The sequence below is a fragment of the Bos javanicus genome, chromosome 13 (assembly GCF_032452875.1).
Source record: "Bos javanicus breed banteng chromosome 13, ARS-OSU_banteng_1.0, whole genome shotgun sequence".
Lineage (NCBI taxonomy): Eukaryota > Metazoa > Chordata > Mammalia > Artiodactyla > Bovidae > Bos > Bos javanicus.
Window position 1 is genome coordinate 74,501,953 of NC_083880.1, and position 22,904 is coordinate 74,524,856.

Below are 22,904 nucleotides of genomic sequence, written 5' to 3' on the forward strand. Positions count from 1 at the left end.
CCTGAGGGCGGCGCGCTCCAATGACGTCACGGGGCCACTTTCCGGCCGGTGGCAGAGTCGGACTGAAGTTGTGGGGGCCCGTGGCGCCATGGGGGCCACTGGCGACGTTGAGCAGCCGCGGGGACCCGGCGGGGCAGAGCGGGGTGGCCCCGAGCTGGGAGACGCGGGCGCAGCGGGGCAGCTGGTTCTCACGGTGAGGGCGCCCCCGGGGAGGCCCCGGCCGGGCCTGGGCTCGGGCCGGGCAGGGCCTCGGGCTCCTGGGACCCTGGCCCGCGGGGGAGAGAACGCGGCGGCTGATCTACCGAGGGGGTTGGCATTGTCGCAGTCCGACGACCTGGCTTCAAATTCTGGTGCCGCCCTCCTAAAGCTAGGTGATGTGGGCCGGCCCTGTCAAGCCCCTGAGCCCCAGTTTTATCTTCAGGAAGATGGAGATGCTTAGCCCTTGCCTCATAAAGTTGTCGGGGGGAGGGATAATAAATGCGGGTAAAGCTCCCAGCACATCATCTGGCAGAGTAGACCCTCGGTAAACACTGGTCTCCTTCCTCCACCCTTTTCTGAAAAGTAGGGTTGGGACTTTGGAGGCAGGAAACTTTCCCTTGGTTCCTCTTCCCCGGCCGGGCCTTCCCCCGCACCGCCCTACCCCCAAGGTGGCAGAGACGGTGAAAGCACCCGAGAAGCAGGAATGTCTGAGGTGTAACTTAATACCCACGCTCCACCTCCACGCCAGTGTTACGGACCTCGGTGACATCTGCTCCCTTGGTCCCCACAGAACCCTTGGAACATAATGATCAAGCACCGGCAGGTGCAGCGGAGGGGCCGCCGCTCACAGATGACCACAAGGTAAGGTTAGCCCCGGATGGGATGTCTCTCCCAGGCACTGGCGTGGAGGGCAGCTTTGCGGTCCCCACTGCACAGGGCTAAGAAAGAGTTCATCAGCCAGTAGAAAGAGGAGATTCAGATTCTGTAACTCTCTGTGTGATCTTGAGCAAGTCATTTCCCCCCTGAACTCAAAACGAGGGGGAGGGGTGTTGATTAGGGTTAGGGTGTAACCTAGGGACAATGCCCAAGGTCCCTAACATTCAATGGCTCTTGTGTTTAAAGCTGCCAAAGAGGCAGAATAGCATGGAGGTTATGAGAAACATGGGCGTCATAGTCTCCATCTCAGGGAAGGGAGGGAGCACAAGACGGGTCTTTGGGATGCTGGTTGTATATGTTTCCTGACCTGTATATGTTTCCTGACCTGTATGTGTGTGTGTGTATGCTAATTCGCTTCAATGGTGTCCAGGTCTTTGCAACCCTATGGACTGTAGCCCACCATGGGATTCTCAGCCGAGAATACTGGAGTGGGTAGCCATGCCCTCCTCCAGAGGGATCTTCAGACCCAGGGATTGAACCCTCATCTCCTGCATCTCAGGCGCATTCTTTACATCTAGTACTATCTGGGAAGTCTTGACCTGAGTAGTGATTAAATGGATGTTCACTAAAACTTACAGTATATTAAGTATATCTACTAAAACACTTTAAAAATAATGCCCATTTCATAGCGTTATGAGTATGAAATGAAGTCCCACGTCTATGTGGTTTGCACAGAACTTGGACACATAGCTAGTTTTCAGTAAAAGTCATCTGATTGTTTGGGGGTGGTTTGTTTTTTTCTTTTTCTAGCCACACTACATGGCATGCAGTATCTTAGTTCCCTGACCAGGGGTCAAATCTGTGCTTCCTATAGTGAAAGCATAGGGTTTTAACCACTGGACTGCCAGGGAAGTCCCAAAGCCATCTGTTATTGTTGTTGAAGGATCTTATGTCAGTAATTGGCAGATTGGGAAAGGAAATGTTTGGAACATGCCTTCTGACTGTGGCTTCTTCCCCTCCCTCCCTCTGCAGTTTCACAGATCCTGCCATCTCCATGGACCTCCTCCGAGCTGTCCTGCAGCCCAGCATCAACGAGGAGATCCAGACAGTCTTCAACAAGTACATGAAGGTGAGAAGGATGCAGAGACAAAAAAAAAAAAATAGGAGTTAAGACTCATGGGTGATCCTTCCTTGCATCACAGTCTTCCTAGCTCTTTCTAGTACCTACACATACCTAAAGTTTTCCAATTTGGAATCCCCACTCCAAGAATGTTTTTTCTCTTTGGGGGTAATTTGAATACCTCTTATTGTTACCAAAGCAAGTTTGGGTCTCCTCACCCATGTGTGTGCTAAGTCACTTCAGTCATATCCAACTCTTCGTGACCCCGTGGACTGTAGCCCGCCAGGCTCCTCTGTCCATGGGATTCTCCAGGCAAGAATACTGGAGTGGGTTGCCACATCCTTCTCCAGGGGATCTTCCTAACCCAGGGATCAAACCTGCGTCTCTTAAGTCTCCTGCATTGGCAAGTGGGTTCTTTACCTCTAGCGCCGCCTAGGAAGCCCAAGCAAGTTTGGGTCTGCTCACCAACACGCAGTAAAACCAATCTACTGACAGCAGGTAGTGGTGAAGGAAAGTGCAACATTTACTGCTGGGCAGCACCAAGCACGGAGGCTGGGGGCTAGTTTGTTTCTGTTATAGTTACTTAGTCACTAAGTCATGCCGACTCTGCAGCCCCGTGGACTGTAGCCCACCAGGCTCCTCTGTCCATGGGATTTCCCAAGCAAGACTACTGGAGTGGGATGCTATTTCCTTCTCCATGGGATCTTCAGACCCTCATCTCCTGCATTGGCAGGTGGGTTCTTTACCACTGAGCCACCAGGGAAGCCCTCCGGGGACTAGACTAGTGCTTGAAACACCCAGACTCCCCAATAAGTTTCAGCAAAGCATTTTTAAAGACAAAGTGAGGGAGGGGCGTCCCAGGGTATGTGATCAGCTTGTGCACAATTCTCTGATTGGTTGATGGTGAGGTGGCCATGTGGTATCACAGGGAGTAACATTATTAACACTTAGGCTCTGCTCATGTTCATCAGGTAGTTCATTTCTTCCACTTCGTGGTGGTTTTAACATCTATTAGACAACTCAGGAAATGTGCATCAGATGCTGTTATTGAGGAGTTTTAAAGCAGAGGATATGGGAGAGGAGTCTGCTCCCTGTCCTCCAAGGCCCCATAGGGTCAGCTCCATTAGGTGTGCCAAGCTGTGGTGAGGATGAAATGACTTGAGTGTAATGTGCTCAGCCTATGCTTGGAATGCAAGTGTTTTTAGTACTTGTTTAATAGATAACCATTGTTACTGTTTAAAATTCATTTTAATATCTATTAATAATCTACACGGCTCTACCTGAATTTGCCACAGATGCTTCAGTCCCAGCATATTAAGGACTGGACTCTTTTGTTTTTCTTCCTAAATCTTCTCTTGTATTTATTCTTTCATTCGAGAAGTATTTACTAAGCCCTTGGCAATGCACTCCAGTACTATTGCCTGGAAAATCCCATGGACAGAGGAGCCTGGTAGGCTACAGTCCATGGGGTCACAAGGAGTCGGACACAACTGAGCGACTTCACTTATTCACTTACCATAATTCAGGCACTGTTCTAGGCACTTAAGGATGTAACAGGGAACAAAATGGGCAGCGTCCTTGCCCTCTTTAAATAAATGTGTCCTTTGTCGGGGAATGCCAGAGAGAAGGAGAAGACAGTGACCTGTAGGGAACAGAGGTGCTCTTTCATAGATTGTGTCTAGACAGGACATTTGAGCAGAGACCCAAAAGAGTGAGGAAGGAACAAGTCATGCATTTACCTGGAGGGAAAGCAATCCAGGCAAAGGGAACAAGGGCAGAGGCCCTGAGCCAGGAGCATACTTGGCACGTTCAAAGCACCAGAGTGGCCAGTGTGGTGGGAGCCAACCAAACCAGGAAAGAAGTAGGAGAGGTGACCAGACCGCTAACAGACTCAGCTCAGGCAGAACTTTGAAGCCGGAATGAGAACTGTGAATGAAAAGTATTACCTGCCACATCAGAAAACAAAGGATGCTGCAGCCATCAAGCCATCTCTTTACAGCCCCCCTGCCTGGAGCCCCAAGGGAACTCGGGGTAGAAACAGGATGCCCGCCATCTAGTGGTCAACTGCTGCAACCACCCCCAACAGTGCACCCCGAGGGGACTCGGGACTGAGAAAGCACAGGATTCTGGCCCCAGGAAGCTGAGGCACACGTCAAAAGAATGGTTTCAGTGAGCCCAGACTCTTGCGTCTTTCCGTACATAGGAAAGCACTAAATTCCTTAACTGGACATAGCTGGTTTTCTTTATTTAACGGTAATCTTTTGATGTTCCGACTACCTGCTCTTTGTTGCAAAAATTCCTGTGTCGATATCCTGGCTCCCCACCTTGCCCTCTTGGAGCCGTCTCTCAAAGCTGTCTTAGATGCTGTGTCCTGGACCTAAATCCTCAGTTTTGTCCGCCAAATAAAACATAACTCTCAACTTTTAGGTTGTGCTTTTTTTCCCCCAGTTGACAGAACTTTGGGTTTTATTACAAGTAAAACAGAGGCTCTTGGAGAGTTTTGAGCAGAGTTCATGAGGAACATTTTTTAAAGAGTCTCTCTGACAGTCATAGAGAGAGTAGACTTCAGGAGGAGCAGTTAGGAGGCTTGAGATGATAGTGGCTTGGGTATTAGCAGTAAGGGTGCCAGGAAAAAGTCAGATTCTATATGTCTCAAAGGTAGCAAACAGGATTTGCCAGTAATTCAGAAGTGCCGGGTAAAAGAAAAAGAGAAGTAAATAACTCCCAAGTTATTTGCCAGAGGCAACTGTAAAGGTAGAATCACCTCTGACTTGGTATGAAGAAGATGGAAACAAGCAGAGGCATCGGGAGCTCAGGGACAATTTAAATGAGATCATCATCCACTTAAAAACCAGAGTCCAGTGGGCTCTGCCCTCCTGCATCTTCCAATTCAGTCCTGGGGTCCCGCACATTCCACCCCACACTCTGACCAGCCTGCCCTTCTTCTTTGCCTCTGCCTTGGTTCAGGCCTTCATTATTTCTCCCACTGTAATCCTTAACTTCCTCTGTTCTTTCCGTTTTTCAGCCCACCCTCCATAAATCCGGTGATTTCTAAAATGTAAATCCTTTAAAATCCCTCCACGACTTTTCCATTTTTTTCTGGGTGAAATCCAAATTCCTTTATGTGGCATATATGGCCCTCTGAGATCAGACCGCAGCCACCCCTTGCTATATACCTAGTTATTCCTGCCCCTAACTTCTGCACTTCCCAGGATGCCCCAAGTATTCTTATACCTCTGCACCTTTGCATATGCAGAAATAAAGGGGTTAAGCCACTAGGAAAAGACTAGACCAGGATTATCTGTCTCCAAAGCACTTTCCTTGTTGCTTGTCCAGATAGTGGATACCATGATTCAGGAACTTTCTCTCCTGGACACATGCTGAATAAACACAGTTTGTGGCTTCACGTTGTCTGTGAAGATACCTCCTTGCCACGCTTGTTTTTAGAACAAGGTACAAATGACTTGATTACATCACAGCTTCGGATAAGTCCAGGCTGTTGATCAGCCTCATCGGGTCACTTTGTTTAATAGTGTTCCCAAATCTCAGCTACCCATTTTCTTAAGAATGTTTAGAATAATAACTTCTAGAAATGGCTGATCTTATCCAAGAAATGTTTAATTTTATCGATTTATTCTTGTTACTACTAAATGCACACCCCTTTAAAAAATATTCTAATAATATAGCTTAGAAAATGGAGTGATAGATGGATTAAATGGGATGGGTAGATGGCTATGTGATAGCAAATACAGCAGAAGGTTAATTGTAAACCTAGAACCTATTATACAGAGTGAAGTGAGTCAGAAAGAGAAAGATAAATTCTGTATTCTAACGCATATATACAGAATCTAGAAAAATGGTATTATTTACAGGGCAACAGTGGAGAAATAGACATAGAAAATAAACATATGGACGTGAGGAGAGGGGAGGAGAGAGTGAGATGCAAAGAAAGGGTAACACGGAAATTTACATTACCATATGTAAAATAGATAGCCAACGGGAATTTGCTGTAAGGCTCAGGAAACTCAAACGGGCTCTGTATCAGCCTAGAGGGGTGGGATGGGGAGGGTATATATATGTATATATACCTATGGCTGATTCATGTTGAGGTTTGACACAAAACAGCAGAATTTTGTAAAGCAATTATCCTTCAATAAAAAATAATTTTTTTTAAAAAGCTTAATTGTAGACTAGGTAATAGGTATTAGTATCAATTGAATAAAAGTAAAAACCAAAAATCACTAAAACTCACCTTACAGAATCCCAGACTGTTAATAATGATCATGTAGTCTCCTCTATTTATTTGTGTGTATGTGTGCGCACGCACATGCATGTTTAAAAAATACATAGGATCATTTTACACAGTTCTGCAACAATATATTTTGGTCATGTTTCTAGGTCAGTACATAATAGCTCATGCTGACTGTTTTGTAATAGTTGCAGAGTAGTCTAGTGTGTGAATGTACTGCAGTTTAGTTAGCTAGTCCGTAGAACACTTGGATTATTTACATTTTTCTCTATTACAAACAGTTCTACATTGAACACTTTGAATGTATATCTTTGTGAGAGTATTTCTAAAGGATAAAGTTATAAAGATGAAATCGGTGGATAAAGGAGGAAACATTTTTCCCTCAAGAAAATTTCTCTCCAGAAATTTTGTGCCATTTTGCATTTCTACCAATGGTGCTTGAGAATTCCGTATTTATTCTCATATCCGGAGGTGGCTTACACTTAGCCTACATATGCCTTGTACTGCCCGCCTCACAGGGTGCTTGTAAAGTATCCATGTTATTTCATTTAGCATTCACTTAGTCATTAGTCGACACTGAACACCAGTATTAATCTCCAGGTTTTAGTTTTTGTTTTGAAGTCAGACTCACCTGATCACTTAATTTTGCCTGCAGAATTTCCCCCTAAACTCTTTTTTTTTTTCCTCCTAAACTCTTGAGCTCTCTAATCCAGTGCTTTCACTCTCTCCTCCTTGGTTTGGTGTACACAACAAAGGCATATATGTCAGTGATTGTACTTCCGCATGGTTGTCTCCCTCGGGGGGTTCATGGGTTTTAGGTTTCAGAAGTTTTCTATTTACCGGAGAGAACCTATCTTCTCTCCTAGAGACACGGACTGTCTTTGATGTGTGCCCAGTGTCTCGGTTTGGACCTCGCGTCACCTTGTCCCTTGGTGCTTTCAGGCTCCAGCTCTCCCTCGTACCTGGTGGAGGAACCTTTCTGCCTTTCCTTTCCCCAGCCAGCTGGGGCTGCTGATAGCCGGGTGCCTGGCCAAGTCTTACCCCTCCCAACCTACAGATGTTTCTCTCAGATTGGGTGAAGTCAGGATTCAAGTAGGCTTTTCTCCCACTGGGTCTTTTCTGGCCTCCCTGACCTGTTCATCTCAGGCACTGGCCTTTTTTTTTTTTTCCTTCTATGGAAGTAAAACATGTACATTATAGAAATTGAGAAGAGGTATAGTTAAAAAAAAAAAAAGAGAGAAAACAATCATGATATCGCCACTTTAATATAGTGTATTCTCACAGTTCTTTTGTCTATGCTTGCTTTTTGCTATTTTAGTCTCATGCTATCCCAAACTGTTTAATAACTTCCTTTCTTCACTTTACTATATATCATGAATACCTTTTTGTGTCAAAAATATATTCTCCTGTACCTTCCTTACTGTGATTTTGATACTTGTCTACTTCTTCATGGTATAGATAGTCCATAATTTACTTCAGTTGTACTTGGACATTTAGGTTATCCTTTGATTTTGTACTGTCTACACATTACTGCTGTGAAGACCCTTCTTTGAGTACCTCCATGATGGTTCTCCTCTGTAAGAGTGGATAAAGAGGGGAAGTAGAGCCAGGGACCTGAATCTAAGTCTGGCTGATCTCACGGCATGGTCATGATTGCCTTTCCCTTCTTCATGCTTACGTGTGTGCTTAGTCGCTCAGTTATGTCTGACTCTTTGCAACTTCATGGACACCAAGCTCCTCTGTCCATGGAATTTTCCAGGCAAGAATACTTGAATGGGTTGCCATTTCCTACTCCAGGGGATCTTCCTCGAACCTGTGTCTTGTGTGTCTCCTGCATTGGCAGGCAGATTCTTTACCACTGAGCCACCTGGGAAGCCCCTTCTCTTCTTTATAAGGGTAGATTTTATGTACAATTCCCTTCCCGTTGATGCAAATCAGCAGGACTTCTGGCTCTGTCTTCTATTGTACTTCTCCCTAGTTCTTCCAGAAGGCAGCACTGAATGTACGAGACAATGTCGGGGAAGAAGTGGATGCTGAGCAGCTGATCCAGGAGGCCTGTCGGAGCTGCCTGGAGCAGGTGAGATCAAAGAGGAAGAGAGATGTAGGCACAGGGGTTAGCCCTCCAGGCTCGGCGAAGACACACGGTCTCATCATGAGTGGTATTTGGAAGGAAACCCAGTGAGCTACTTACTTAGGGCTTAGAGCTTTGAAGACAGAGGGAAGGGAGGTAGCTACTAGATGCCAAGTACTATGGTAGACACTTTCACCTGCATGAGTTCGTTTCCATCTCAGAAGAAACCTGTACAGAAGGCACATTTCAATTCCTAGTTTACAGATGAAGAAATTGTGGCTTAGAACAAGCAGGAGGTAGAACAGCTAAGATCTGGCTCGCCTCTGTAAGCGCGTGGTGACTTGATCACGTAGTCACAGCCCCTTTTGGTGTCACGAGAACTACCGCCCTTTCTGCCTCCTTGCCTCCCGAGGTGTGGTCAGGAGGCATGACGTCAGGTCTAGAAATGGCTGTGTGCTCAAGATAGTCGTGAACCTGTTTGCATGTGTCAGCTGCTGTTATTAATAGGAATTGTCAACATCACCCAGATTCTGTGCTTGACTGTGAGCCATTAGCTGTCAGAGATGGAATTTGCTTCATGACGACAGCCGCAAGGGCAGACTGGAGTTCAGTCCTCTTATGTTGTTGGTGTTCAGTCGCCAAATCGTGTCCGACTCTTGGTGACCCCACGGACTGCAGTATGCCAGGCTTCCCTGTCCCTCACTATCATGAGTTGAGGGAGTAATGTCTTCTGGGAGGTTGGCTGGCAAGCTGCTCAGGCACAGCCTCAGAAAAGAGCAAGACCAGGGCCTCGAACCTGAGATACGCATCTCATCTGTCTGAGGACCTGTTTTCCCAAAGCACAGAGTGCCTCTTTTTCATCTCGAATTTCCCTCGGCGTGCAGTCTACTTGCAGTGGGTTACAACTTAACCCTCATAGAGCTGAGCAGCGCTCTTTGTTTTGTTTTGTTCACAAATCCTGTCTCGTCTCTGGCTCCCTGTCCTTCCAGGTGCCTTTACCTGGTCCTGTGGCTTTGAAGCCAGTGTAGCTGTTGATGATTCTAAACATACAGCTCAGCCCTGAGCTGCTTCCCCATTTGCCTTCCTCCCCTCTATCCTCAGAGCAGCCAGCCCCAGGTTTTTGAAGATGAGTCGGATTGTGTCTGATCATGGTCCCAAGTCCCCTTTCTATGTGTTTGTTTCTTTGCTCGCCATCCAGATCACCCATAGAATGAGGCTCACAAGAGCAGAGCCCTTGCTTGTGCTATTAATTGCTGTGTCTCCGGCACTGACATACTAGGCACTCAATATTTATTAAAAACAAAACAAAACAGCAGCTTACTGAGGAACATGTTTAATATCAGTGCATATACTTAGAAAAAAAATGTTTAGCATATGTTTACATGGAAAAAGTCAAGAAGAGTCTTACATTGAAATGTTAATAGTATTCTGTGGGAACTGAGGTTTCAGATTTTTTTTTTTAATTTTTGCTTATTTACATTTTTGTAATTTTCCAGTAATGATCCTTCATTATTCAGGGTTTTCAAAAAAGGTGTTTATTTGTATAACTATTTCAGGGTCCCTTTGTACTGACCATGAAAAAGTTTTAACAGAGTTTGAAGTTGTATCTAGTGGAGGTAGATAGGTTTACCCACCAAAAGAGTGACTGATAACACTTTTTTTTGTCTTTTCCCTTCAGGCTAAACTACTGTTTTCAGATGGAGAAAAAGTAATACCCAGACTGACACATGAGCTTCCAGGGATAAAGGTCAGAGTCCCTGTGTGCCAGTGTTTTGCAGGGAGGACCAATCAGACTGGGAGCCTGGAGAGCTCTGTAGCCCCAAGGAGGCTGCACGGACCCCCGTTTGTGGGACCAGGTCTGAATAGCATCGTGCCAAGAGGGCTGCTGAGTCCTGGCTCAGGGGGGTGCCAGAGGGTGTGTTCCAGGGCTTTTGTCTTCTGCGGCCCCGGGGACCTGCAGCTCCCGGGCAGTGGCCTCCATCTGACTCCCTTCCCTTCCCCACCCCCAGCGTGGCCGGCAGGCAGAAGAGGAGTGTGCCCTCCGAGGAAGCCCCATTCCCAAAAAGGTGAACCGTCTCCTCATTTTCTGCCTGGGTAAAGGCCCTGCAGCTCCAGAAGAGGGTGGGCTTCCTCAGCGCCCCTTGGGGCCTTTCTAGCGTGAGAGGCAGGAGTCCTAGGCACAGTCACCCTTCCCGCTCACCCCCGAGCGTCATCTGGCCTCGCAGGGAAGCCGCCTCCTTCAGGTGACCCTGGTCCTGCCCGTGGGCTGGGGGCTCCCACAGGGCCAGGCCTCTCACGGCTGTTCTGTTCTCTGTGGCAGCGGAAGGGACGACCTCCGGGACACATCCTGGCAAACGACCGGGCCGCCACGGGCATGGTGTGAGTAGAGGCCAGCAGAGCCGCGGGGAGGAACGCGCGGGGGTGGGCCTGGGGGAGGGGGGGCCGGAGTCGACCCAGCCGCTGCGGGCATGGTATGAGTAGAGGCCAGCAGAGCCGCAGGGAGGAGCGTGCGGGGGTGGGCCTGGAGGAGGGGAGGCCGGAGTCCACCACCTGGCAGCCTGGCAGACTCAGACTCATCTGTGCAAGAACCCAGGAAGGAGAGTTCTCTAGTCTGAGGGCTGAGGGAAGAAGGCAGCGAGGAGGGTGTCGTATCTTGCTTTTACCCCAGAACAGTTCAGCCCAGCTTCATTAAACACCAAAGTTTTTCTTTAAACACCAGAATTTTGTTTTATTTGTATGTACCAAATGCTTGTGGGGCTTCCCCAGGGGCTCAGCTGTAAAGAATCCACCTGCAATGCAGGAGGCGCAGGAGATGTGGGTTTGATCCCTGGGTCAAGAAGATCCCCTGGAGGAGGGCGTGGCAACACACTCCAGTACTTTTACGTGGAGAATTCCATGGAGAGAGGAGCCTGGCGTGGGCTACACAGAGTCAGGCACGACTGAAGTGACTTGGCACACACACACGAATGCTTGTAATGTGCCATCACTGGTCTGAACACCTAATATATACGTTTCCTTTTAATTCTTCCAACCACCCTCTGACAAAGGTATAATTAATTCTGCAAATAAGGAAACAGACTCACAATTACTTGCCCAAAGTCAGACGGCTAATAAAAGGCAAAACTATACCACATTGCCTCCAGGATGGTCATTTTCAAAGACTGTTGAAGGAACAGAATCTTTTTCAAACAGCTTTACGTGGAAGCCTAATACCAATATGTAAAAAAGATAAAGCCTCCCTGGTCAGGGAACTGAGATCCTGCAAGCTGCATGGCGTGGCCGAGGTTTGGGGGTAGGGTGAGGAGGAGCCGCACTGATCTGGTTAAGAGAGATGGAGATAGTTTGAAACCACCAGCTTAAGAGATGGATTAGTGTAATCCTTATACCTTAGACTTGTCTCCTGCCTGAAGCAAGTTCATTCCTCACTTACACAAGACTGGGAGTTGCTACTGTTACCTCTTCAGACAGGTGAGAAACTGCAGCCCAGAGAGGTTCCCGGACTTGCCCACACGGCTAGATGGTGTCAGAGCGAGTCCTCGAGTGGACTAGGACCCGTTCTTTTTCCCTTTGCACCCCCTCTAACGGGGACCAGGCAGCAGTCTCCCTAGGGCTGGAGTGAGAGTGTATGAGGAGCTCCCACCGGTAGCAGCAAACTTTCTTGCAGTCCTAGGCCCTATCTCGGAGAATTCACCTTTCCTTTTTCCCTCCAAGCAGATGGAAACCAAAATCCTGTGAACCAATTCGCCGGGAGGGCCCCAAGGTATGATGCTGTGAGCATGGCAGTGACTGCTGTCCCAGGGAGACCCCAGTCCAAGCTCTGGGCTCCCCCTTGAGGGAAAGGGGGTGGGGCTGGGTGAAGGATGTGTGCGCCAGAGCCATTTTACCCGCCCGCCTACCTCCCCACTCTGGCTTCCAGGAGGATCCCAAGTAAGGATTGAAATCAGGGGCAAAACAAAGAGAGGGCTTGGCCTTTGCTGCAGCCTTCTCCCTGTAAAAGCTCGGTGTCACCAAGACTTATCCAGTACTTAATATGTCACAGGCACTGCCCTACATCTTTGGTATGGATTGCCTCATTTAATCTTTATCACAACCTGTTGAGAGAGATTCTGTTACCTTTCTATGGTTCATGAGCTTCCTTTCCTACCTCATGGTAGAAATTATTTTATCTGTTATCCTACACATTTGATACGCTTGAAGATACTAAGGACTACAGAGTTGCCCAAAGTCACATACCGAGTAAGTGGCAGAGCTGTGTAAAGCCAAGGTCCAGGGACACCAGTCTGGGTTCTTAAAACTTTAGCTTCTGTTGCCTCCAGAACAGTTGTTTGCAGGCTTTTTTTTTTTTTTTTAATTTTAAAATTTGTAACACCAAAAACATTTTGTTTTGGGGTCTGCCAATTACCAATGTTGTGATAGTTTCAACTGAACAGTGAAGGAACTCAGCCATACAGGTACATGTATGCATTCTCCCCCAACCCCCCTCCCATCCAGGCTGCCACACAGCATTGAGCAGAGTTCCACATGCTGTACAGGTGTTTGTTATCCATTTAAACATAACAGAGTATGCATGCCATTCCCAAAGTCCCTAGCTGTCCCTTCCCTCCCTGCCCCACCCTCTACCCCTCCGCCAGCAACCATGAGTTCGTTTTCTAAGTCTGGGAGTCGCTTTCTGTTTTGTAAGTCATTCCATTTGTATCGTTTCTTTTTAGATTCCACATGTAAGTGGTGTCCCATGATATTTCTCCTTCTCTGCCTGACTGCTCTCAGTGTGACATTCTCTAGTTGCATCCAGTTTGTTGCAGATGACCTTATTTCATTCTTTTTAATGGCTGAATAGTATTCCATTGTGTGCGTGCCACGTCGTCTTTATCCACTCCTCGGCTGATGGAGGTCTAGGTTGTCTCCATGTCTCGGCCATTGTAAACATGCTGCAGTGAACACTGAGGTGCATGTATCTTTGGGGAGCAAGTTTTTCTCTGGATATATGCCTAGGAGTGGGATTGCAGGGTCATATGGTAGCTGTTATTAAAGGAGCCTCCATACCGTTCTCCATAGTGGCTATACCAGTTTATGTCGCCACCAACAATTCAGGAAGGTTCCTTTCTCTCCACACCCTCTCCAGCATTTGTTGTTTATGGATTTTTTGGTGATGGCCATTATGACTGGTGTAAGAATAGAATCTTTTCTTCAACTAAAATCATACATGCAAGCCCACCGTCCAGTCATAAATGATAGGTGAAAGCTCCACCATCCAAATCGAGGCTGTGTCCAGTGGAAATGGTCCCCCTGTTATTGTACTGGCCCGCTGCCTCCCCCAGTGCCCATGCCTGCCTTCTTCACCTCTGCTTCCTTGGAGCCAGTGATCCCGCAGCCTCCTAGAGCTCTGTCTTCCTCTCCAAACACCCCTGCTCTCTCTCCAGTGAGTCCTTCCTCTGCAGTGGCCTGTATAAGTGGGCATTCCCCAGAATTCTCTCCATTGCCCACTTCTCCACCTCAGGTTTCTCTCTGGATGACCTAAAGCATCCACGCTTGTTAGATCTTGGGGACTAGTACTTGCTGAAGTTGCCTTACCTCTTGGTTTGTACCCCCACCTTTCCCTCTAGTTTAAAACCTGTATATCCTACTGTCTACTGGAGCTCTTGGCCTGGAATCTCCATAGAATTTCAAACTCAGCGTATCCAGAGTTGAAATCAGAATCTTTCTCCCAGACCCACTTCAACCTTCTCTTCTTGAGGCATCTTTGCCTCTTCCTTCCCTTCCCCTCCCTACATCCAGTCCCAGCTGATTCTGCCTCCCAAATAAATTCCCTAAAGAGGTTCCTAGTCCCTCTTCTTCCTTCATCCTACTACTGCGGCCCTCATCTTCCTTTTTTTTTTTTGGCCAAACTGGCATGCAGGACCTTAAGTTCCGCAACCAGGGATCAAACCCATCCCCCCTGCAGTGGAAGCGCAGAGTCCTAACCACTGGACCACCAGGGAATTCCTCCTCATTTTCCAAACTGCTCTGTACAACTGCCTCTAACTGCCCACCCCTCCTATAGTCGAGCCACTTCACGCCCGTTAGCCTAGTTACAGAAGAGCAAGCTATCATGAACGCAGATCCAGCTCTTCCTGCCTAGAGGCCTTCAGTGACTCCATCACCTCCAGGATAAACAAATAAAAAGACGTCCACATAGTGAACGAGCGCCCCCAGCCCCGCTCTGCTTCCCCCCAGCCCCATCCATTGCCACTCCCGAATGCTCACTCTTTCAGCAGCACACAGCTGCTGTGGTTTCTCCCACGAGCTCCCCAACCGTCACCTGCCTGTTTGCACTACCCCTCCTGCCTCCCCTCTCACTGTCCAGCTGTGCTCTCTGCCAGCACCACCTTGGGAGTCACCCTTCAAGGAAGCCCTTCTGTTACCCTCCCCTTGACTCCCATCAGGCCTTGCACTCGTCTGTGTCACTGCCCACCGTATAGAGGTATCATTGTCCACATGTGCATCTGTGACCCTGTGGAGAACAGAGACTGTCCCTGATTCATCCCCTTAGCCCCAGTCCCCCATTCCCCTCTCCACAGTATATAGCACAGTGTGCAGTATTTTAAAAGTATTCAGTTTCTTAAATCAGCTGTTTGTTCAGTAATGGTCAAGGATGATGGTAGGAGAGGGCGGGGGAGAGTTTCTGTCCTGCCCACCAGATAAACCTCCACCTCACCAGCCTCTCTGTCTTTTGCACAGTGGGACCCAGCTCGGCTGAACGAATCTACCACCTTCGTGTTGGGATCTCGAGCCAACAAGTAAGTCTATACGGAATTGGTGCTGAGGGAGGGGGCCCTGAGGGGTCCCCCTGAGCACCACACCTGTTGGGATCCTCACCACTCGTCTGTTGCCTTGCAGGGCCCTGGGGATGGGGGGCACCCGAGGGAGAATCTACATCAAGCACCCACACCTCTTTAAGGTACGTGAGTGCCAGGAGTCGGGCCAACCCTGGCCGTGGAGTAGGTGGCACTGGGAGCTCTCCATGGCCCAGAGGAACCTGGAGTAAACCCTGACCCAGGAGCCAGGGCAGCAGGGTTCTAGTGGCCCCTCTGCCCTTAACCTTTACCTTTTGTAATTGACTCAACACCTCTGTGCCTCATAACATAGCTCCTGTCCTCGTCTATTTGCTGCGTGTCAAACATGGTTTTAAGTGCTACACTTATGTTACCGCTTGGATGTGAGTCAGGATTCTGTCTCCTGCAAATCCTGAGCTCTTAACCACTGCTGTATTCGTTTGTCTGCAAAATAAAGAGATTGCAAGCAGTTCTAACGTTTTCCAAAGAGGGGACTCCTCGTCTGAGGTATGCTTTGGTCTCCACTATTTGAGAAAATAATGGATCTGGGAGGGCATGAATTCATGCTCTTAAATAAGTTTGTATTTTATCAGTCACAGGAGCATCCAAATACATTAGAAAAAAGGTAACATGCACGTGTTCAGGCTAATGGTTTTTGCACCTACGTGCAAGACTCGGTGCCCCTTGTCAGAACAGCTCCTGGGGTCTCAGAATCATGGGCTCTGGGCGCTACATTCGGTGCAAGTTCAAGTTCTTTAAAGGGTAAACCTACTTCTATCTTACCGGTCTTAGTTTGGGGATTTTCAACCTGTGTTTTGGCCTGCGTGCTACTACTTCATTTTCCTCCCTAGTGTCTTCAGTCCTGCTGTTCCTTTGATGACCTTCCCCCAGCACCCCCACCCTTTTCTCTGCCTGACTGTTCTGTAAGATCCACCTTGTCCAAGACCCTCGCTGGCGTCATTGCCAAATGGATATGCTCTTAGACCTACTTCCAGTTCCTTTTGTGCAATGGTTTAGAGTATCATCTCAGTCCTGTTCCATTACTGACTAGCCTGTGACCTTGGGCAAGTGGCTCCACATTTCTGAGCCTGTTTTGTCCTCTGTAAGATGAGAAGGATGCAAACCAGCCTTTTATGGTTGGTAGAATTAAGAGAGAATGCAGTAAAATCTAGCCTTTTTCTGTAGTAACTTTTCCTTTTAATACTTACTTGGCTGCATCAGGTCTTAGTTGTGACTCACGGGCTTCGTTCCCTGACCAGGGATCAAACCCACATCCCCTGCATTAGAAGGCAGATTCTTAACCATTGGACCGCCAGGGAAGTCAGTAGTAATAACTTTAAAAGGAGTATAGTCTATAAAAACATTGAATCATTGTGTTGTACACTTGAAATGAGTATGATATTATGAATCAGCTATACTTCAAAAAAATAAATAAAAAATGGACTTCCTCTATTAAAAAAAAGAGAGAGAGAGATAAAGCACAGTAAAGCCCCCAGACAATGCCAACATAGCAAGGGCTCAGTAAATTGTCATTACCAGCATGCTTTCCCAGTTCTTAGACCTATCGTTGGTAATAAACTCATGGCCAGTAGATACTCTCTTACTTTAATCTTTTCAGAATAATAAGTGGAGGGGGAAAGTTTTTGGTTTTTTACTTTTAATTCTTTACGAGTGACGATAAGCATCTTTTCATCCATTTAGAGTTTTTGTGTTTCTTCTATAAACTGCCCGTTATACCTTTTGCCCATTCTTTTGTCCTTCTAAAGGCATTTTGCAAATTTCCTTTTTGTTTTTAACTTTTTTAAATTGTAGAAATAATATATAAACCCATTCTTGTAAAAAGATTCAAACAATACACTAAAGCTCATAGGGAACAAGGCACCAAACTCCACTTCACCCTTGACTCTGACTCTTCTCCCTGAAGGTCACCCCAGCACCATGGTAGCAGTTTTCAGTCCCGTGTGTGTGTGTGTGTGTGTGTGTGTGTGTGTGTCTCCTTGTCCTTCACTGATGTTTTGTTAATGTTATTGGTCTTATACTATATATATTGCTCTAATTTTTTTTTCACCCCAAAATTCATTCAGTCATTCAAATACCTATTGAGTACTGAGCAGTCTCAGACTGCAGAGATACAGCAGTGGGCAAAACAGATACACACAGCTCCTTGCCCTCACAGAGCTTACAGTCTAATGTAAAGCAAGCTGCATAGCCTGGAGCCAAATCCAATCTGTAACCTGTTTTTGTCCAACGCAGAGTGATGACGTTTTTAAAGGGTAATTTAAAAAGAAAAAATAAAGATTACGTGACCAGCAAAGCCTAAAGTATTTAAGAAAAAGTGTGCTGACCACTATAAATCTAGGGAATAATACCTTAAGAGATTTGTCCATGTTATTAAGTCCCCCTCATTTAACTTTTTTTTTTTTTTAAGATTTATTTTTGACTGTGCTGGGTCTCTGTTGCTGCACAGGCTTTGCTCTGTTTTCGGAGAGCAGGGTCTACTCTCTAGTTGCGATGCACCGGCTTCTCATTCCTTGGCTTCTCTTGTTGCAGAGCTCAGGCTCTAGGACACACGGGCTTCAGTAGTTGAGGCTCCCAGGCTTTAGAGCACAAACTCAATAGTTGTGGTGCGTGGGCTTAGTCGCTCCTCGGCATGTGAGGTCTTCCCAGATCAGGGATGGAACCTACATCCCTTGCATTGACAGGTGGACTCTTCACCACAGAGCCACCAGGGAAGCCCTTCTTTTTTTTGTTTTTTAATATTATTTATTTGTTTTTGGCTACACTGGGTCTGTGTCCAACCTTCTCTAGTTGCGGCAAGCAGGGTCTACTCCCGAGTTGTGGTGTGCGGGCTTCTCATCACAGTGGCTTTGCTTGTTGCGGAGCACAGGCTCCAGGCACTCGGTCTTCAGTAGCTGCTGAATGCGCACTCAGTAATTATGGCGCACAGGTTTAGTTTCTCCCCAGCATGTCGGCTCTTCGCCGACCAGGACTGAACCCATGTCCTCTGCGTTGGCAGGCAGATTCTAATCCACTGGACCACCAGGGATGTGCTGACTCTGTTAATTTTAACAACAATCCTATAAGTGTTAATACTCTCTGTTTTACAAATGAAGAAACTGAGTCTCAAAGAAATCATTGCCTCGATTTACACCACCTAATAAGTAGAAGAAACCGAGATTTATGAACCAAGTTTTTTTTCTTTTCTTTCTTGTTTTTTTAACCTGCCACCCCCTAAAAGCCCACCAGGCCAAATTGGCTACCTGCGCATATGCTCATCTCCAACTTTCCACGCCACACGCGCTCCCTATGGGCTGAGCTCTGAACCCCACAATTAAGTTCTTACTCATGATGCTCTTCTGCCTCCAGGGCATAAAGTGTCCTCACTTTGGTTTTAGAAAATTTGGTCACCTTAATAACCACATATGTTGTAAGCCACCTCCAATCACTTCTTCACAGAGGAGTACAGCTCTCAAACATAGTCACCAGTCTGACCAGTTGCCAGAGGTGCTATGTTTTAAGGAAGGAAAGGGAGGATACTCTGGTTTCTCTTGAAATCGAATATATCTTTTGCCTTTTACTAAAGATTTCTGTAGAGAGAAACAACTCTGAGTGTTCAACTCAGAGCCCTTGGCAGGGCTTATCTTTGATGTTATGGTGGTGGTTTAGTCGTTAAATCATGTCCAACTCTTGGCAAACCCCCACTGTAGCCTGCCAGGCTCCTCTGTCCATGGGATTTCCCAGGCAAGAATATGGGAGTAGTTTGCCATTTCCTTCTCCAGGGGATCTTCCCCACCCAAGGATTGAACCTGGGTCTCCTGCATTGCAAGCAGATTCTTTACCAACTGAGTTACCAGGGCAGCCCCTTGATGTTATAATAAAAGATAAAAAAGTAAGGTAAAGCAAAGTGGGGAGTTCCTTGGTGGTCTAGTGGTTAGGACTCCATTCTTTCACTGCCATGCCCCAGGTTCAGTCCCTGGTTGGGGAACTGAGATCCCACAAGCCTTGAGTCTTGGCCAAAAGAAAAAACAAAAAAAAAAAATTTTTTTAAGGGAAAGGAATTAGAAGTGTATTAAATCTCTGGGAATTGGGCCCCTTTCCCTGGCCTCCTGGACTCAGCCCTGTTTGCTCTGAAGAAGTCAGTGAGCCCTCTCTAGCCACCAGAGGTCTTGTTGGTAAGAAAGCCCCAAAGGCTAAAAGTATGTTCTGAACCAAATGAAAAATTCCCATCACACCAGACTAATGTCTCCCCCTGTGGCTTCATCCCTCACAGTATGCAGCTGACCCCCAGGACAAGCACTGGCTGGCCGAGCAGCACCATATGCGGGCAACAGGGGGAAAGATGGTAAGCACTGTTCACACGTGCCACTGCCAGGGACCCACCAGCCCAGGGACCAGGGCTGTTGGTGACAGCTGCCTCCAAACCTGAGAGAGTCCACACCCAACAAATGAGAAAGGAGACTTGTAAGAGTAGAGAGGGCCCGTTCCTTCATGCTGAAGACCCGTCTAGCCCCTGCCTTTCCTCTCCTGTGCCCGGGTCTCCCACACACTGCCCCCTCCCCCTCCCATGGCACCCTCATATGTAGTTCATATTAGCTGTACATAAGAATAGCAAGTACAAGACACACTTAACACTCTTTCCCATCATGCACTGCCTGTCGATAGATTTCACCCCTCCATCACAACTCTGCCATCAGACGCAACTATGGAATCTCTTCTCAGCACTGCCCCAGACTGTACCCCTTGTCAGAAAAAATTAGCACATGCAGTGAAACTTGTTTGCCACACCTGGCAGCCCCTTTCAGAATCACTTCTACTTGAAGAGTTCTCAGCTCAGATCAAGCAACATCCTTAGGAAAATCATCTTCACATGTATTCTAAAACTGTCATGGTGGGGTGTGTCCATCACACGCACTGTCTCTCATCTGAAGATGCACTTAGCCCCACTGCTGGGACTGCTCCTGTTAGAATTCAGTGGCCTTGCAAGCCACTGCACCATCCCCTACCTGGCTGCCTTTTATTTCCTAATATTTATGCTATACTCTCTTTCAAAAAAGATTTTAGGAAGCTTACTGTGAACACATAACATAAATAAGAAAAGAGAGGAAAAAAGGAAAGGCCGGATCGAAAATTAAGGCAGGAGCAAGACTAGTTATAAAAAAGGATTGTTGTTGTTTTAAGAAAAAAAGGCAGGGGAATTTTAAGTTACCAGACTGGGAGACCAGTGCATGTCTATAGGTTTTCACAGATTCAGTTCCTTTGCCCCTGAGGTGAAGACAGTCAAATGACTCAAGGGACACACAGTTATTTCTGACCCTAAGACTGGAAAGAAACGCCTCCCACAGAAGACTCATGTGATGAACATCATCGCCCACGTGGTAAATTCACAAGAGGGCTCTCCCAAGGCCGATCGTGGCATTGTGCCAAAGCAATTCTGCAGGCCCCGGACCAACACCCCAGCGCCTGGACAGCAGTGCAGTTTGTCGTGTTTGCCCTTTTGCCTCAGAGTTCAAAACCAGCTTATCTTAGTTCCAGGGTTCACACATGGCTTCCTTCTGATTTCCTGTTTCCATGTGTATTTTGCTGGCTCTCTGGCCCTTTTGTGATTGAAGGATAGTTACAATATTGTGTTAGTTTCTGTCATACATCAACATGGATCACCCATAGGTACATATGTCCCCTCCCTCCTGAGCCTCCCTCCCACCTCCTACCCCATCCTATCCCACTAGGTTGTCACAGAGCCCCAGTTTGAGTTCCGTGAGTCATACAGCAAATTCCCACTGGCTATCTGTTTTACATATGTTAGTGTATATGTTTCCATGCTACTCTCTTCGTTTGTCCCACCGTCTCCTTCTTACTCCGCACGCCCCCATGTCAATAAGTCTGTTCTCTATGTCGTACCTCCGTCACTGCCCAGCAAATAGGATCATTAGTACCATCTTTCTAGATTCCATATATATGGGGAATATACAATGCTTGTTTATCTCTTTCCAACTTACTTCACTCTGTATAATAGGCTCTAGGCTCATCCACCTCATTAGCACTGACTCAAGTGTGTTCCTTTTTATTGGCCCTTTAATTTTAAAACACCTCAGGGTCCCTTTTTACAAGAGATGGCAGCTATAGATAAATTAGTCACCATTGCCCACTCTCACACCCAGAAAGTTTCAACTTAAGTGAAAGAATGCCTCAAGGAACTGTTCCCCAGACAGACAGTCTCTCCCTACTCTCTCCATTGCTAAATTATAAACTGTGACTACCAGCCCCTCCCTTCCAGCCCTTACCTTAAGCAGACATTTAATAAAGTGCTAATCGAGTTGACTGAAATGAACCATAGGCAAAGATGACTCTCCTTTGCTCCTACTCTAGGCCTACCTTCTCATTGAGGAGGACATCCGGGACCTGGCTGCCAGCGATGACTACAGGTAAAACCAGTAGTCTCTGCTCTCCCCTCCCCACTGGGATGAGCATGGACCTACATCCTCCCTTGCTCCAACTCTCCTCCTCAATGTCTGTTCCAGAGGATGCCTGGACCTGAAGTTAGAGGAGCTGAAATCCTTTGTCCTGCCCTCCTGGATGGTTGAGAAGATGCGGAAGTACATGGAGACACTTCGGACAGAGAATGAGCATCGTGCTGTCGAAGCACCTCCACAGACCTGAAACCGGGTCCCCTGGTTACACTTGGCAGCCCTCCTCCAAGGCCCTCGTATCCACATGGCTGAGGCCACTGCTGGGACTGCTCCTAGATGGATCTCAGCGGCATTAAGCTATGCCTGGGCTAGTTTGTAGTGACTCACTGCAGAGCACCCCCAGACTGGCATGTGGTTCTATATTTGTAAAGTTATTGGGATAAGAAGCAATTAAACAGTTTGTAATAAACACAGATGGTGAGCCTGCTGTGAGGTCTGCCAGAGGGGCCTGACAAAATATCAAGGGCTCTAGAGGAAGTGGGTGTAGGAAAAAAGGACCAGGCACCCTCACCCCAGGAAGCCCAGTGCCCCCGCGAACATCTGCTTTGTGAGATGAAGCTGGAGACACCGTGTATTTTGCCAATCTTCCCTGTCCCTCTGTTTCTGTTTCCTCACCCAACTAAAGCGTGGAATACCAGAATGTGATGGCTGGCACCATGGGAGATTGATGACAAATCAGAAAAAAAAATGTAAGGTGGCTTTTATTACCCCCGTTTTATAGGTTAAAACTCTAAATTTTGTGCCCAGGGTAATGCAGCAAACTTGGAGAAGCAGCCAGTGAAGCTGTTTTCCAATCAGGACTCTGGCTCTAACCATCAGCTTCTAGTTTTTTCCCTCACCTGCGTGTTCAGACACCTAAGGCCCCAACCAAAGTGCCTAGGACATTAATAACAGGTGGAGGAGCTGGGGTTTCCGGTTTGAGGGACGAGTGTGGCTTCCCAGGTGGCATACTGGTAAAGAATCCGCCTGCCAATGCAGTAGACAGCAAGAGACACTGGTTTGATCCCTGGATTGGGAAAATCCCCAGGAGTAGGAAATGGAAACATACTCCAGTATTGCTTAGAAAGTTCCATGGACAAAGGAGCCTGGCAGGCTACAGTCCGTGGGGTCGCAGAGTTAGGACTGAGCACACGCACACATCACAAGATTGGAGACTCTCGGTAAGGACGTGCAGGGTGTTGCCGACTGTAGCCAAGCGTTTGACCTAAAGGGATTCATCCCACGTGGACGTCTTCTAGGCCCTTTAATGGTTGGCGTTTTCCAAAGGCGACCAATCTATTACACGTTCGTTAATCAATGACAGCCTCTTCTGCCAATCGCCAGTGAGAAG

The 22,904-nt window shown here is 47.3% G+C and overlaps 1 protein-coding gene and 1 pseudogene across 3 annotated transcripts; both read left to right on the forward strand.

The window, feature by feature from the left end:
• The first annotated feature begins 4 nt into the window (after positions 1-4).
• DNTTIP1 (deoxynucleotidyltransferase terminal interacting protein 1) lies at positions 5-21,987 on the forward strand. 3 transcript variants are annotated; one of them, XM_061437781.1, is made up of 13 exons: positions 5-193; positions 770-840; positions 1,888-1,984; positions 8,203-8,301; positions 9,974-10,042; positions 10,305-10,361; positions 10,616-10,674; positions 12,007-12,055; positions 15,013-15,071; positions 15,172-15,232; positions 19,378-19,449; positions 21,474-21,529; positions 21,626-21,987. In XM_061437781.1, exons 1-13 carry the CDS (start codon positions 89-91, stop codon positions 21,762-21,764), a joined length of 993 nt encoding a protein of 330 aa, XP_061293765.1. In that variant the 5' UTR covers positions 5-88; the 3' UTR covers positions 21,765-21,987. The 3 variants fall into 3 exon arrangements, with proteins under 3 accessions (XP_061293765.1, XP_061293766.1, XP_061293767.1); XM_061437782.1 differs by having other exon boundaries at positions 12,010-12,055; XM_061437783.1 differs by lacking the exon at positions 5-193 and adding an exon at positions 204-371.
• On the forward strand, positions 18,641-18,746 carry LOC133259949 (U5 spliceosomal RNA; annotated as a pseudogene).
• Positions 21,988-22,904: the final 917 nt, after the last annotated feature.